This window comes from Lycium ferocissimum, chromosome 7 (assembly GCF_029784015.1).
Source record: "Lycium ferocissimum isolate CSIRO_LF1 chromosome 7, AGI_CSIRO_Lferr_CH_V1, whole genome shotgun sequence".
Taxonomy (NCBI): Eukaryota; Viridiplantae; Streptophyta; class Magnoliopsida; order Solanales; family Solanaceae; genus Lycium; species Lycium ferocissimum.
This window is the reverse complement of record NC_081348.1, coordinates 38,464,293-38,482,780: the sequence shown is the minus strand read 5'-3', so window position 1 is coordinate 38,482,780 and position 18,488 is coordinate 38,464,293. Positions and strand designations below refer to the sequence as shown.

Here is an 18,488-nt window from a genome sequence, read left to right as displayed (position 1 = left end):
AACTCCTTTCTGGGGTTTTCTAAAAACAAAAAAGAAACTGCTTATTGGCAGAACATATTCCTTCTAACCTTCTAAATAAATTCCTGTTTATCCCTATAAATTCATCAGCTTAGCAAATTCAAGAAAGTAAAAATTAAACCCAATTTCTTGCTATTCTGCTAACTTCCATGTCGATGATATCTGGCATCCAAGGCCAACTTCTTGAAGTCACAGGTATTTGAGAGTTTCATTACTTTCTCCTTTTCTTTATTATAAAAATTAATTACCCTTTGAAGAATTCTCTTTTAAATGAAATACCCTTTATTATTCTTGCAGTGGTTTCTTGCAATAAATTGAAGGACACTGAATGGATTGCAAGGCAAGATCCTTATGTTTGTCTTGAATATGCTAGCTCCAAATTTCGTACTCGTACCTGTACAGGTGATTTTTTATTTTTTTATTTTTTAATTATGTTTGTTCTTTTGTATTGTAATTTGGGAAAAAGTTGACGCTTTTTGTTATTGAGTTGTCCTGGAATTATATGTAGATGGTGGTAAAACCCCCATATTTCAAGAGAAATTCGAGTTTTATTATCTCTTGTAATTTTTTGTTCTTTTGTATTGTAATCTGGGAAAGTTGACGCCTTTGTTATTGGTTTGTCCTGGAATTATATGTAGATGGTGGCAAGAACCCTACATTTCAAGAGAAATTCGTGTTTACGCTCATTGAAGGGTTGAGAGAGATTAATGTTGTGGTCTGGAATAGCAATACCGTTACGTATGATGATTTCATAGGGAGCGGAAAGTAATTTATCTCCATTTGTTTTCTTCTTTGTAATTTTTGTTGTGTTTTTTTTAATTGAGAGTGCTGATATTTGTAGAATTTGCTGATTTTAGGATTCAACTACAGAAAGTTCTTTCAATGGGATATGATGATACTGCTTGGCCAATCCAGACCAAGACTGGCAGGTAAATTTATCAGTTATGTGTTTTTTTTTTTTTGGGTTAAGGTTAGTGGCAATTTGTATATTAGTGCTCTTTTTGTTGACAAACTCAAGTTTTTGTTACCTTAGGACCCTGTTTACCCTTTCGTTCAGTCACCTAAACTAGATTGAATAACTACTTTGATTTCTTCCGACTGCTTTGCCATTCATAAATACTTGAACCCAAAGTTGCCTCTTTTTTCTTTATTACTAGCTTGAATAGCGATGGGATGCTTAGTAATTCCAGAACATCCTGCTTTGACAAAGTTTAGTATTATCTCCTATGCTTATTTCCTTGAACTCTCTTAAATGATTTTTTCTTAAAAGATTTTTGTACTTTTTAAGATTAAATGTAATAAGAGGAATACATAGAGCTGAACATAGTAAAATAACAATTTGAAAGATTTAGTTGAAATTGTGTTTCCAGAAATTTCTCGAAAAGCTAATCATAGGTTTGTTTTTACTTTTAGGCTTAAAAACTCACTGTGGTAGTGGTTGAGGTCACTTGTTGTTTGAGAAACCGCGGAGAGCTTAGTATCTAGATATTTTTTATGATAAAATGTGGTCACGTACAAACCTTATAAGAGTCGTTTCATAAGAGATGCTTAAGATTGGTTTTCCCTAACACAACAATAATGAGTCTGTTGTTAGCTGTTAGCAGCACCTACACTGAAGGACCTGCATAATCTAAAGCAGAGAAGAGAGAAACCCAGTACACCTACATTCTTAGTTATGGGTAAATAAAAGAGATTTGATTAAACAGTGGAACATTAGTACAAACCACTATATTTTACAGTGATCAAGGACAAGTATCCTTAAGCCATTGAGAAACCTGAAGGATCTAGGACCATCCGTGTAATTACATTTAAACAGATATGAGAATCACTTATTGGTAATGCCAAGAAAACAATACGTAACTAAAGACTTACAAAAATAATCCCATCAGCCTTGCTAGATCACTAACTTCCTGTTAATAATAAACATCGTCACTTGTGTCAAGTTCAAAGGATACAAGGGGCAATTAACATACTGTCTTCCAGCAAGATGGGAGGAGTCCGGAACCAAAATGCCCCCCAAAAAAAACATTTTGAACCAAAATACCCCAATTAAAAAAAAAAAAAAAAATGTTACCAAACTACCTTTAGCGCAGTAATTTACTGCGCTATAGTATTCCTCTTTTTTTTTTTTTTTTTCGGCCCTTTTGGTTAACCCTTCTTCGATTACACTTTTTAACGTACTTTGACCATAGATTAATCATGTTTCGGGACCCCGAAACTTCAATATTTTATATAAAACCCTACTTATTTTTGTGCGATTAATAAGGTAGGATCAATACATCAAGGATACACAAAAGTTCGGATAGCCGTTTTAGTGGTTGAAAAGTGCTCGAACGCCATTTTCGTTTGAAGGCTCGGTGACATTAGCTTGAAGTTCTTTACGAATACTTAAACTTGTTCATTAATAATTAATCAAAAGTTAGTCAAAATGGCAGCATTCATACAAAAAAAAAAACTTAATTAAATTGCATCATTCATAACCTTGAGTAGATGAAAATACTTAAACTTGTTCATTAATAAGAAACCCAAACTTTTAAAAATACAATCATCAAAGTAAGAAAAAAAACTTAAAAAACATTCATTAATTAATGCCCTTGAGTTGATCTTACGCCACCACCGCGAGATAATACCACCACTAGAGGTACTTCCGCACGAAAAGTTTCCTCCGCACCGAGAGGTACTTTTCACCGCGAGATGTAGTTTGACCACCATGCCGTAAGGGAACGATTTGCGCTTATCATGACCAACATAATTGCAAAATGAGCATTTTCGAGTGTATCTCCCGGTGAAACATCCGTTTCATTATGAATACGCGAGTATGCATTCTTTCGAATTTACGGATAAATGCTTTATTTGGAACCATTGAAAATGGATCCGTGTGATAACTCTTACGAAGTGGGTAGAACGCTTCCCAATAATACGTTCTTGCATAATTTTCAATGTATATTCCTCGGCCCGTATACGGGGAGGCGTTCTTTCCGATTGTGATAAAACACTTGAAGGTAGCGTGAGAACATGGCATGTGATATGATTGCCAACTTGTCGCATGTGCATGTTCTTGGAATCTCACAAAGTGTGTGGACGTTACCTTTTACCTTGGTGCCTTAATAATTTGTGAGTTCAAATATGCGCTCTGCGGGGTTGTACTCCATCCGGCCATGTTTCGAGCCTTATATTTGTGGTACTCGAAACGTTTTGACGGTTTTGGCATTCGTCTTAGACCTTTCTTGTTACATGTGCTTTGGCCTCTTTTGATCATCGACGAACCGCTCCACAACCTGCTTAAATGTCATTCTCATACATTGCGGACCGGTAGTCCCGTGCATATTTCAACAAGCCATTGAATGACTCGGAGTACGTTTGTTGTCGGCGATACCCATCGCTCACCTTCATCCCGGTGTAATGTCCATTTGTCTTTATCGGTGCATTCAACCGGTGAAGGCTTCCTCGATCGCCGCCTAATAATGTCCATCTCTGGCAGTTAAACTTCTTCTCGATGCTGTTCCGTTGCCGCCACATCCAATTGCAAAGTCTTGGATTCGATATGCCTTTTGGAAGTTTGCCTTCAAAAGCCTTAAACAATAACAATGGTACGCGAGGGTGGCCGCCACCGCAAATTGAACATATTGTGCGATATGCCAACATGTCTGTCTGATATCACACATATTCCCATGCGATCCTTAATGACGTGTTGCCTTAAGTAGTCCAAAAACATACGCCACGTACTAATGCTCTCATAAGCTGCAATTGCAAAAGCTAGAGGGAATATAGCTCCATTTGCATCATTCAGCTTCTTTATTAGCGCCTTTATGTCATACTTCCCGTACACATGTGTTCCCGTATTGATATTACAAAGCCGACAATGAGCAAAACCATCGATGCATGGTTTGAAGGCTAAAACACAAAATTAAAAATATTCTGGCACGCCGGGCTTCGATTTGAGCTTCCATTCAACAACGGTACCATGATTGAAGTGTTGTGAGCCGCCATGTATCTCGGCAACGTCTTGAAAGAGCCTCTCCCTAATTGCCGAAGACTATCTCGTGTGCACGCCTACGCCCAAGATACGCCTTCCTCCTAGTAACAGTTTTGCTATATACTTTCAGGACGACTCTAATACAATCTTTAATAGGAAACCTAAAAAAGTTGAAATATCAGCATATAACAATGAGGAACATTATATTAACACTAAAAATAAAATAAACTTAGGCGAAGGGGATACCTTAGGTTTTCTCTAATGTCGCCAATTAATAAACGCGCAATCAAATTAGTATCTAGATTGCAATGATCATCTGGGACGTCACCCATATCACAAGTGTGCTTTGTGTAGAACTTTGAAATAGTCCACATCTTTTCAACGGTTCCTTACCACGGAGCATCCGTTCGCGCCTTGATATTTTCGCTTGCGGACGATCGCAAAGTTTTCGTGTGGAATCGTCAACTTTAAACTCCCTCGTCCCCCGGATGCAATAAATCTTAACGACCTTGCGTAATGATTTTTTCGAGCCGAAAATCATCCCCTTTTTCAATATGAGCCTTTTGTTTTACCGGATCAAGCTCTTCCACAAACTTCGCCGAATATGATCATCCTCCCTATTAAAGACAAAGGCATACGGGCGATCTTGAAGATGATCAAGATGGGGATCTCGTCGGAATGCCACCGAATCGGGGTCGACTCTTCTTTGTTGAAATTGACTTTGCGGGCGAACCGGAGTCGACTCATTTCTTTGTTCAAATGGTTGATGTGAATTCGGTTCCTCCTGCGTGTCTGACCGTTCATCATGTCTTCTGTGATTCTACTTAATGTTGAGGATTAGTTCCAACCTCAATCTCATCGTCACTTTGCTCATCGTCACTTTCCTCCGCATTAGGTATTCCTCACTATCGCTCATTTGGATGATGTCACTATATAATTCGGATAATGGGACCATCCATGTTGTGCCTTTGCCTATAATTTGGTGCAACCACCAGTCCACCACATTCTTCCTACATAAGAAATTAGGGTGTTTTAACTACTACACATCAAATAACACTATTGATGTTAAAAAAAATAGACGTACCGATAGTAATCAACTGCACCGAAACTTGAGGAAGGACCGTCGCTTTGAGTTGTTGGATAGGCTGAGGATGTTCCAACCTGATTCATCCATCCCGATTGAGGAGACCGTCCGATATGATCCATATCGGTGTATAACCCACCAAATAATATAATCGACATCATTAGTAGCATTCAAGTGCCACTACACATAATAATAATAATAATAATAATAATAATAATAATAATAATAATAATAATAATAATAATATTGTAAAAAATGAATATTTACCATTGCCGTCAAATTCCGACTTAAACTATTCGAGGCATTTGGCTAGTCAAAATGCTTTCATAGGTACTCGTATCGGGGTAATTGTGTTGATAAGTAGGTCCGCTTGAGTGATTTCGGCCGAATTATAGACGGAGCTTCCCGACGAGGTCTATTTCGCTTCCCAGGAGCCCAGCCATGAATTCAAGTCGACTAATGGGGACCTTCTCTATATACATTTGGACGTTTAAAGTTATTGCCTATAATCATAAGGCGCCTTCAAATAATCGATCAAAGAATCATCGTCTTGAATGTACCCTTTGTCCATAACTAGTTACACCTTGCGCGTAAATGACATTGGATATTTTCCAATTATTTTTAGATCAAAATCACTTCTACTAACTTGTAGTCTATTATACAAGGCTTGGAGTAGTTTTGAGAATTTTAAGTCAAGTGGAAACTTAACATGGTATTTTGGGGAAGAATCATAGCGCTAAATTATTTTCCTCAAATATAATTTGTCGTCCGAATAAAGAAACTCTAATTCTTGGAACATCTCGCCATATTTTGAATAATTTGGGAGGAATACAAAATGCAAAAAAACTAGATGAAACTTCGAATTTTTTGCTTTTTTTGCCTTTTTGCACGATACGAACTCGGTATTAATAGGATTTGAAGTTTGAATATAGAACCACGCGTTGTACGCAATTACGATTGTCTTGCAAAGTATTACGTCAAATCAAATTAAGTGCGGAGTGTTGCATAATGCATGAAATAAGCTGCGTTATGGCGGGTTCCCGAGAATAGCGCGAAGAAAATTGCTCGCGTTATTCGTCATTCCAACGCAAAGATAAAAAATCTTACATGACCGTATAACGCGATGTAATTTAATGCGTTATCCGGTATAACGCAAGATTTTATCTTGCGCTTATACCCGCAAAGATATTGTCACCTCAATCATCAAACGAAAAAACGTCATGATTCGAATCAAACTTTATATAACGTAATTTGACGAATAGTTGTTACAAACCACACAACATTCAGCACAAAATTTGAGTTACTATGTTATTTTTTGACCAATTTAGAGATATTAGTCGTGTTATATCGTTCACTCAAAGAAACATATTTGAAGCGATAGGTAGGACACTGGGAATTAGATGATGATGATTTTCATTACTCAAATAACCCTAACGATAGATTCAATCGAGAATACAATAATAAAATGAGAGGAGTGTGATTGGCGTGTTAGGGAGGCTGGAGCACAAGTTAGCGTCAGTAGGGCTTAAAATGCCCAAAAAAACGTGCTATGTCAATGCCTCGCGGAACTCCACAAGAGTTTAATTTGGCTCTTAATCGTTTTCGCGAAGAGAACAATCGGATGCAAATACGTTACCATAGGGTAGAATATGGTATACATGGTAGCACAAGATTTAGATCCAGTAGGATTCGGACTTGTGAAATGTCCGATGAAGATTAATATTTTTCTTACAATAAGGTAAGTAGGTAGGGTCATAAAGACCCTCCCCCCCCCCCCCCCCCCGAGGGTACTTGGGGGTTTGCAACTATATAAGTCCTTGGTCAATGTCGAGTAGTAGAAACTCAGTTTAGTCTTTACTCCTTCCAAAAGAACCAAATAGCAGTGATGATGAGAGTTGAATCATAGGTTTTCGAGCGATACCAGTGATTTCAAACTAGATGAGCTAAATCCCCAACTATATAAGTCCTTGGTCAATGTCGAGTAGTAGAAACTCAGTTTGGTCTTTACTCCTTCCAAAAGAACCAAATAACAGTGATGATGAGAGTTCAAATCATAGCAGTTTTTCGAGCGATACCAGTGATTTCAAACTAGATGAGCTAAATCCCCAACTATATAAGTCCTTGGTCAATGTCGAGTAGTAGAAACTCAGTTTGGTCTTTACTCCTTCCAAAAGAACCAAATAGCGATGATGATGAGAGTTCAAATCATAGCGGTTTTCGAGCGATACCGGTGATTTCAAACTAGATGAGCTAAATCCCCTTCTTATAGAGCGTAATGATGATTTACTGCGGTGTGAAATATTCGTATCCGCGGGAATATTATTGCGGTTTACGCGAGAATGGTCACGTTGGCTTGCCGAATCGAACGTCTTGTTCGTGACTTGAAAAATCTCAACGCTCAATCCCAACAAGGTGCATTTAACCATACCTCAAGTAGGTCCGAAACTTGCGAGCTTGTGCAAAGAGATTAGAAAAGAAAACAACAAACGAATGCTTGCAAGACGATGTAGATTTTACATGCTAAAGTTGGCGAAGAACAAAATCATCAACCGGTGAGAAAACTAGCACTCAAAAACGATGTGTCTTAAGAAACCGCCAATATTTTCTGAGGATGATATTGAGGAGTTAAGAATGTTGTGATTTTAGTTTTAAGTTTAATTTATCATTATCTTTGTTATTTTGAAGAATATTAGTATGTTAAGTATTTTCATCTACTCAAGGTTATGAATGATGCAATTTAATTAATTTTTTTTTTTTTTTTTTTTTTTTTTTGGTATGAATGCTGCCATTTTGACTAACTTTTGATTAATTATTAATGAACACGTTTAAGTATTCGTAAAGAACTTCAAGCTAATGTCACCGAGCCTTCAAACAAAAATGGCGTTCGAGCACTTTTCAATCACTAAAACGGCCATCCGAACTTTTGTGTATTCTTGATGTATTGATCCTACCTTATTAATCGCACAAAAATAAGTAGGGTTCTATATAAATATTGAAGTTTCGGGGTCCCGAAGCATGATTAATTTATGGTCAATGTACGTTAAAAAGTGTAACGGAAGAAGGGTTAACCAAAAGGGCCGAAAAAAAAGAGGCACACTATAGCGCAGTAAATTACTGCGCTATAGCACTTAGCGGAGCCGTCCCTGTTAAGTGCTTTAGTGCAGTAAATTACTGCGCTAAAGGTGGTTTGGAAATATATTTTTTTGTTGGGGTATTTTGGCTCAAAATGTTTTTTTTGGGGGCATTTTGGTTCCGGACTCCAAGATGGGATTGGGTTAAGTTAGTTGGTATTCCTGTGCCAATTTTGATAGTAGTTATCCTTCTCTATTTTCTTTTCTTTCTAGTTCTGAAACGACTTTATTGGTTGGTGGAAGATGTTATCAAACCTACTTAAAAGAATATTAGAGGTTGACTGTTCCGTGGTATTTAGTTCACTTTGTATTGTGCAAAGTATGACTCACTGTTCCATGCAGTTTATACCTTGCCTATTTTTATTTAATGATGAGCTTGTATAATTTATGTTGTTAACTACTTTGCATAAGGGCCTACAGCGTAAACATTTTCGTCTTTCTTTTTTTATTTGCATATTAAATTTAGCAAACTATAGTTCATATTAAATTTAGCAAACTATAGTTTGCCGGGTTCATCCCTTTTCTGAAAATTTATCAGAACGAGTGTCACTACAAGAACTTTTTCTCCCCGCCAGTTCATGGATCAGTCAATTTTCACAAGGAGCCAATCTATCCCTTTAGACATGCATTAAGTGTTGGCAAAAACCAATGGCAGATATAATAGTTTATCTTGGGGAATGGGGAAGGCCTCAAGTCGGGTGTAGAGTTGTAGCTTATAGTTGAGGTTTGATATTTCTAGATTGTTGGAAAGAAACTTTTTGTGGGCTGTTTGGCCTTGAGCCAAAGTCAACCGAGGGATGAACTTTTTGGTGGTCCATCACATAGCACTGGTATGGGAAGTGGGTTAGTTTGCTGTCCCAAACCTTGATGGAATTATTACTTTCTATGTTTCAAATTATTTGTATTTCTTTCCTTTTTAACCTGTTTCAGAAAAATATCTCTTTCCTAATTTAGCAACTCCTTAATTTCAACATCTCATATGAGAGGTAAATAGCTAGTTTTCCATTTTCTGGAGTATCTGTATCTCTCGGATTTGTTTTAGTGAAGTTTCACCGCTTATACTGGAGTTAAAAAGATTTGACAGATAGGAGCAGAAGTGTTGAGGCTTTTGTTATTCCTTCTTTTACAGGCATGCAGGAGAAGTTCGGCTGATAATGCACTATGCTAACGCCAATGTAAGTAGTACTCTGATCTGTAACCCCCCCTGCTCTGGTCCTCAGAGAGCCTGATCTTTCTAATATATCCTTGACCTGTTTTCTCTTTGAATATCCAGAAGCCGGCAACAAGCTATGCTCCATCAGCTCCACCATATGCAGCACAGCAGCCTCATACACCTATGTACTCCACTCCTCCACCACATGCAGCTTGTTATCCACCAGCAACAGCTTATCAAACACCGTCTCCATATCCTGCATACCCGCCTCATTTGACTGCATATCCCCCAACCCCTTATCCTCCTCCTCAATCGGCTGCTTATCCTCCTCCTCCTCAATCGACTGCTTACCCACCAGCTTATCCACCACCTTCAGCATATCCTCCTGTGTCTTATCCACCACCATCAAACGACTACTCTTATCCTCCAGGTAACTACTTGTAAGACACAGTTTTTTCCTCCTTTTACCTTTTCCTTGACTGACTAGCTTGTTTCTCTTTTTTAATCAGGTCCATACCCTGGAACATATCCTCCACGACCCTACTGAGGCCAGATTCCTACATGCATGGGTGAAGAATGTGCATATAAGTTGCTTATGTAAAAAAGGGAAAAACAAATGTGCATATAGGTTTTCACTGAACAGGTTTTGCTTAGGCATTTTTATTTTTGTAAAACATCGAAAATTAAAGACTTGGATGACTTGTTTGTTATCGTTTGTGCTGAACTGTTTTCTATACAATCTTAGGAAAGAAACAAGACAAGCTTATTAGTGTTGTTGCCTGTTTTTATGGTCCTTACATGGAATATAAGGAAATTCTTGTATCAGATTGATTCCACCGCGTTTGATAGTTGGAAGAGGCCTCGCAACTGAGCAATCGCAGAAGGGTTATTTACTTCACGATATAATTCAGATTACTATATTCTTCAGTCATTTATATTTCTGTTGAAACATTCAAAGCTAACTTTAAAAATTGAATGAAGAAGAGCATAGCTATACTATAGATTTGTCACATTTATTAGCCTATACTATGGCTTTCATCATTTAACGTTAATTCTGTTGGATGACAGCAATTGATGTTATAGTTTTGGTGGGTTAAATTTTGAATGGAAAATATTCAATGTTGACTTCCTTCTCTAGTTTGTGTGCAAAAAATGTGTGTCAAGTGGATATTTGTTCTTTGCCATCTCATTTTCTGTTTGCCTTCAACGAGCATCCTGTTAAGAAGAAGTACAGCACCACAAATCCGCGACAATTATATCTCAATTCCAAACAAGTTAGAGCTGTTGCTCCATTTAAATGCAAACTTACTGAAGATATTATCTATGTAATGTTTCTTTCTCAGGACAAAAATGCGGCTGTTCATGATGATGATAGTCGTGTCACATCAGGTTGACTTCTGCAATAAACAGGATGAATAGACACATGAACTAGAAAAATCAATTGGTCGTTTTAACCATCTTAAACCGCTAAATTTTAAAAAGTCTTTGTACTCTGGCAAATAAGATTCAACATTTCACTGTATAAAGTTTATGAGGTGGCTTTCGGTGTTCCACTATCATTGCCCTTTCAAGGGAGTGTGGCTTCTAGTTGTGTCCCATTACATTAGAGCAATATGAATTAGATTCAAAAGTCTTTGAACAGTCAACCTCAGATGGTGCTTATACTTTTCACTAGTTTTAGAAAAAAGCACATTTCCCTTCTGACTTTTGTCAAATTCTCATGTGGGCTTGTGACTTGCAATCGTAAAAGTTCAAATCACTACCAAAAATATAAAAAATGTGATATGAAATTCATCGCGCTAAATAGTTTATAGCTAACATTAATAACATAAGTGTTTTTTTTATAGGATCAATGTAGTTCACTTATACCACAGGATTTGCCTTTTCTATCAAGTTGCTAATTAGTTCTTGTCGTAATGATTTACATATAAAAACTTATCTGACATTAGAGAGGGATACAAGTAATTGTTTGCCTCATGATAATTGATAAATCAGGTTAAACAGGGAATTATAGAGATTTGGAAGAGAAGAGAAATGATGGAATGGATATGGAATAGGCGATCTGGTACGGTACTTTGGAGTGAAATGAACCAACAACCCCCCAAATTACATGTCATGGGGGGCCTATTTTGACTTTTGAAAGGAGATGGTCATTTTTTGTGTTGGGATGTTAGTGATTGCCAGGCATTTTTACTTTTCATCTAAAAATTTATGATGCAATATTATAACCTTAAGTTAACACTATAAACACAGCTGTATAACTAACTCTGTCTCATCTCCTCTTTACTTTCTTAGTTGGTTTAGGCTGGCCATTATCCCATTCTCTTAATTGCAAATGCATCAACTAATAGCCAACCTAATCCATATTTTCACCATTGCTACAAGTTTTAGTGGGGTTTTAATTCACTAGAGTAATAAAATTCTGTTGATATTAACAAAGTCATGGGTGGTCCTCTTTTAGAAGTAAGAAGTGCTTATTCAAATAAAAATTATTTTCGTTATGCCATCATACACTTTTTGTAAAAGAGAACTGTATATTTGATTCGATTAGTTACAGAACGAACGATCGTTAGGAACTCTTTTTATTACCATGACATTAGTTTTTTGATAATCATCCATAAACTCTTGGTTATGAAAGGGCCTAGACGGATTATCGTTTTTTAGACAATTAAGTTGATTTTTTCTTTTTTGTTATGTGATTTGACGTTAGCATAATTTAATTTTGAACCAACTGGTCATCTGATCACCAAAGTTGACTGTGGTTTTATCTTGAATGAGTCTTTTTTATAAATTGCGGTATTAAAGATTGCTAATGTTTGCCGGTTGCTTTTACCAAATGTTTACTTCCTTAATTATCACTAGGCTAGGAGTATTAGTATTTAGTAGTACTATAATTAATTGAAAACTCCAACCCACCAAATGCTGCAGAGAGTACGTCAAAGAGACCAGTGTACTGACTGACAAAGACGAAATCATTTATGACTTTTGAACTAGGACGAAGCCATAGCTAACCCATAATTTACATTTTTAGCTTATTTTAATTAATTCTTGCTAGTACAATTACAAGTTTCCTCGTGATTATTGCTTGCATAGGAGAGTAGCAATTTTTCTTGGAAGATCGAACATCATTACTGTAAGGTTACTTCCTCCACTGAATAATGAATACGTAAATCATAATGCAATTATTTGTTATAGTACTCCCTTCATTTTAATTCATGCAATATTAGTTTCAATGAATACGAAGATGCTATAGCATTTCGGTGGCCGTAATTTTTAAAAATTTACTGGCTTAAATATTTCATAATATTTGTATGATTATAAAAATTCGTATTGAAAAAAAGTGTAAAGTTTGTTACTTTTAAATTTAGGAGTATATTATTATGTTTAAATCAAATTCAAAATAAAAGTGTGTCACATTAAAAAGAACTGAGAAAGCACTTGTTATAAGTACTGATTGCTTTATTAATATTGAAAGATGCGATAATTGAGGAAAACCGAGACACCCTAATGGCAGCTTTAGAAGCTAGTCTTCTGCCTATTTGCCTCTATAACTCTACAAAGTAGAGACACTTAAAATCAATATAAAAATAAAAACTCTATTCCCCCTATTTTTCGACTTTTCAGTTTCCTCTATATTAAAGCGAAATCCTCCCTATTCCATGTTTCATGGAGTATCTATCTAGCCCTCCTAATCCCATTTTAATAGGAAAAAATATTGATAATTATCTCAAGGAGGTTTTATATACCCCTAGTGTAAATAATTTCAAAGAATATTAATAGATAAACTTTCTTAAAAGGTAGAATTTTTTTATTTTTTTTTTAAATAAAATATGTTACCTGCTACATCAAGTAAAGATAATCTGGTTATGTAAAATTTATGGCAAAATACATTCACGACCCCTTAAACTTACAGACAAATATTATTTAGACATACGAACTATGAGCTGTGTGTTCTCAAATACTCATTACGTATATAAGTAAACCACTTAAAATATGTCACCTCCTTTAATTATATGCATTAATCTCAATAAACCGTAAAACGTCAAGTCTATTTCAATTGAGGATGATGCATGTAATTAAAGGATGTGATAATGCATGTAATTAAAGGACGTGATATATTTTATGCGGTTAACTTATCTACGTAATAGACGCTTAATAACACCGTAAAAAAATAATTCAAAACTTGAATCGAAAGAGTCTAATAAAAACACTTTATCATGTCTTTAGATATTCAATTGAAACATATCATAATTTAAATGGCTAAATGAAATTTACAAACAAAGAGTTGTCGATGTGTGTGTATGTGGTGTATATAGAGTGCGGAAATTAAAACACCAAAATATTTTTCACTAGAATGTAGTACTGAAGTGTTTTTAATTTAGTCGAAATTACTATTCCAATGAAAAGGCTATTATCTAATACTGTTGAATGGGTCAATATGATTAGATAAGTAATACTATATGCTATAATGAAGATAAAAGCGCACACAAATAAATACCTGACGCTCGTGCTAAACTTTGTTTTCTTGCGGATTCTAGTTTTGTTTATTAACTGAGCTGTATTGGCAATTTGGCACAACGTGATCTAGACTTTCATTATTTTTCTTCTTCTCGGCAATGAGGTCAAGTATTTAATGTATGCTCTCATCAAGATAAACAAGTTTAATTCTTTTTTATCTTCTGACAACGCAGAAGAGAGGATAATAGCGATGTCGATTTTAGAAAGGGAAGGGAAACGAGATTGGAGAAAAGAAGCGAGATTTTGGGTCTGGCGAAGGATGTCGGCGTAAGAGAGGCGGTGGCCGGATGGTGGCGTCAATGAGGAAAGTGGTGGAGCTGACATTGATTCCGGTGGTGGGTGAGTTGTGGAGAGAGGGTGAATTGGATGATTGAAAGAGGATCCGTTAATGGCGGCAATGGGTTGGGGTAGTGAGTTGGCATGCCACGTGGTGTCCACCTCGCCGAGTTGTTAATACCTCGACAAATTTGGTGTCCATCTTGAACAAGTTTAACGGATGAGGGGTATATTTAGACCCAAAGTATAACAGCAGGGGTATATTTGAACCCAAAGTATAACGAGGGGTATATTTGACCCTTTTCCGATAGTATAGGGGTATATTTAGCCTTTTTCCGTAAATAAAATGATAATTTTACTGTACTATCCCCACTTATTATATATCATCTGAATACTATTGAAATCAATCAAACATATTTACTGTTTTGAAATCTATAAAATCAACTATTAGCAAGAATGAAAACAAATGCCACATAATACACTATTTATTACTAACCATAAGTTGTATAATATCGAGTGTGTTTCTGCCTACAGGCTATGTCCACCAAACACAGTATGTGGAGCGACCTGGTTGTGTAGCAGTTCACTTATGCAGTGCAGTGCGAGAATCAACACAAGATTTTTACGGGGAAAACTCCTTGCTCAAGGAATTAAAAATCACGACTTACCCCAGTAGGGTTTCAACACCACTAACCAAGCAAACTCAGGTTACAAATCTATTGCAAGCTAGAAGTTAATTCCCATAACTCCTCACCCTTATAATAACGCTTATGCAACCCTCACACTTGGCTACCCCTAGCCAAGCACACGAATACACCTAGACTAATTCTAGCATAGTGTACCACTCAAAGTTTTTGTGAAGACACTCTTCCAACAAGTAACCTTTGAGAATTCAATTAATTCGCTTAGACTAACTCTAGCCTAGCGTACCACTCAAAGGCACTCTTTGAGAATACATTACAGCGACTAACACTAAATACCCATACACTAATATAACCAAGCTAAATCTAGCCTAGTGTGCCACTCAAAGGCTTGAGGAAACACACTTCCAACAAGAAACCTTTGAGACTTCAAAACACCTACAATTAACTTCTTTTTTACGGAAGAGTAGGTTTACAGTTTAAGCATAAAAGAACAAAGACTCAACAACCTAAGGACCTAAAGCATCTTCAGTTCTGGATCTGGTCCTTCGAGTTGCTGAGGCTGTGTTCTTGAGGAACACCTTGAAAGGTGGAGACTTGCACTTAAGATGGAGCAATTTTCGAATTCTGCAAGAATAAGTCTTCTCTTGGAAGATGATGTCTTTATATATAATAAGATAGAGAGAGAGTAGAGGTGACCACTCATGAAATTTGGATCGTTATCAATCGACCTTGTTGAGGGTCTTTCTCTGATTGTACTTTTCAAAGAAGACACTTTACGGTGTGGATTTGGACTTTCAACGCTTCGGTGACGGGACCTTTATCCGGAGGAACTGGTCCCTCATATGTTCTTCGAACAAGTACGTTCATCTTGGCTACACTCGTCGGTAGCTTTTTATAGGCTGGCTTGTTGGCCGAGTGATTTTGGAGACTCCGATCTCATCTAGTCCTTCTGAATCAACATATCTGGTCTCTCACATATAAGCAAATCCTGCAAGCATCCGATCTTTTAAGGAGCATGTTAGAATAGCAACATATGAGATATCCTAAGGTTAACCAAGTTCAGACAGGTGAACCTAATTGTATCTGATTCCTTAGGGATTGTCATGTTATCAAAACATAACATTTTTTATCAGAGTGTGAATAATGTTTCCTCAAACCGTAGTAAAATAGTTATCAAGTCACGGTCTTTTATCAATTATAGTAGACAATCTCCTTATTTTTAAGATTATAAATATCAATTTATATAGAGGGTTACCAACCATGTCAAAGGAACTCGGCAAAATGACCCCATAATTTCGGGAAAAGGGGTGCTCTCCTATCTTTTGATTAGGAAAGCGGCACATACCAGGGGGTAGCGACTGTTTATTAAAAACACAGGACTCTGCTAAGTGGTAATACAAGGTATAGAGTCTGACACCTGCCCGGTGTTGGAAGGTCAGAAGGAGAAGTGTTATAAGCTTTGATGACAATTCATATGTATTAGTAGTATCTTTTAGATGATCTAATAATATCAATTCATTTTATGCAATCAGTATATATAAATTAAACTCCTTTAAAATTCATGTCGTGAGAAGATCCGGGTTGTTGTGTGCCTTTTTTCCATTTCTGCAACTAGTGGTGTACATGGACATAGTTGGTTCAGTTTTTTCAACTACCAAACCAAACCAATTGGGTTTAATTTTTAAATCTATAAATCAAACCAAACAAGAAAAGTTGAGTTTTTCAACTTTGGGTTTTCTTGGATTTTTTTCCCGAAAAAAGGCTTCATACAAAACATATGACTTTTACTTCAAATATTTATTCAGTCCTAGTAAGATACAACTATATAATTAAGGTATTTCTTAAGAAAAATAACACAAAACGTGAGATGAGTGATGATATTGTAATAAAATATTCAACAAAAAAAAGAAAGAAATGAAATGGTTTAAATAATTATTGCTAATTTATACGCCATAATGAAACTGATCATAATCGAAAAATACTAAATCATGCTAAAGTAACCACGGCTAATAAGTATTAATTACATAACAAACAAAAATATAAAATTCAATTGTATTTTCACTCTCTAAACCAATACAAAACTAAGGAATAAATATCAAACATTATTATTATTTCTAGTGTCAAAATTGAATTTCTTTTGTTAGCATTAGTATTGAGTTAGTTTTGGTTTAGACTTTACTTGAGTTACAAACATAGCTATAAAACTTATTGAACAATTCAAAATTCTAAGTCCAAACTTGAAATAATATGTTAAAAGACAAAAACTATGAAAAAAATTAAGAAATATTTATAACTTACATTTCAAATAAATATTTGTATGTATAAAATGTTTTTAAAATTGTATATATGTAATGTCTTGTTGGTATGGTTCTGTTTGACTTTTTTTTTTAGTTAAAACCAAACCAACTATGATCAGGTTTTTTTCCAATACCAAACCACTAGTCAAGTTTTTTGTTGATTGAACTCGAATTATCGATTTGATGCTGGTTGTCGATTTTCTTTGTATACCCCTATCTGCAATATATACGTATACACTGCACATATATAGTAACGTATATATCCTTGTAGTACTCCCTTAGTCTCAAAATATTTATTTTCTTACTAAAAATACTTGTCTCAAATTATTTGCCGTTTTATTTACCCAAGATAAAATTAAGTAATTTTTTTTTCATTTTACTCTTGTATTAATTACATCAATGGGCTGATTTTGCGAGTTCACATACCAACATTTAAGTGGTTTCATCATTGATGGAGTAAATATTTATTGAGGAGAGAGAACTAGGGATGTTCATGGTTCGGTTTGGGTCGGTTATTGATTAAAACCATAACCAACCAGTTTAGTCAGTTTTTAAATGTCTAAAACCATAACCAAACCAAATAAAATAATAACCACCGGTTTGGTTCGATTTTTCGGTTTATGACTAGTAGCCATGAGACTTATCCGAAAACATTAAAATTTTTAAAAAGACGTGTCTTTTTTTTTTTTTGTTCAAACGATAACTTTTATTTATAGTTTAAGGTGGAACATACATCATAGAAACATTTTCACTACTAGTGATAGTGTAGTACTCAAGTTACCCAAAGTTGCTAAACTATTACATATAGAGCTAAAAACTAACTTAATAGTGGCTGCACCATTTTTGTCATCTTAATACACATACCTAGAAATAAAGTAAAGCATAGGAGCTTTTAGTTGTTGTTACAAACATACATATTAATTAAACATAAAGACTACCTAAAATTAAAATGAAAATATATGAAATAAAAAAACTTTGTGTAATGATCCCAAACTTTGGGGCAGTACTTGCATTTTGCCCTCAATGCTCCCATTTTATTAAAAAAACTTTGTGTAATGATCCCAAACTTGGATGGTTTTCTATCATTATCCGAGAATTAGGTCTCGACTACAAGGAGTTGTTCTTTTCTGCTTTTTAGGAGGATTACCCATGGAAGAAGTATTAAGGCATTACCATGTGCTTGAGTTGCAGCAAATGTTGATGTTACTGAAGTATCTTTCATACGAACCTCCAAATCTACAATCTCTGTCTTTTTCATATGAAAAATTGTAGAAGTTTAGGATCCATTCAGATAAGAAAAAAGAAAGGTATAGATTCGGGAAAAAAGAAGAAGAAACAACCTAAAATCAAATGGCTGACAAAGAAAGGCTAAAAATTTAAGTTAAAGACAT

At 35.6% G+C, this 18,488-nt stretch overlaps 1 protein-coding gene across 1 annotated transcript; it reads left to right on the top strand.

The window, feature by feature from the left end:
- Positions 1 to 10,187, top strand: LOC132064864 (extensin). The gene is made up of 7 exons (XM_059458013.1): positions 1 to 213; positions 316 to 420; positions 657 to 783; positions 876 to 947; positions 9,339 to 9,384; positions 9,483 to 9,792; positions 9,872 to 10,187. Exons 1-7 carry the CDS (start codon positions 168 to 170, stop codon positions 9,907 to 9,909), a joined length of 744 nt encoding a protein of 247 aa, XP_059313996.1. The 5' UTR covers positions 1 to 167; the 3' UTR covers positions 9,910 to 10,187.
- The last annotated feature ends 8,301 nt before the right edge of the window (positions 10,188 to 18,488 follow it).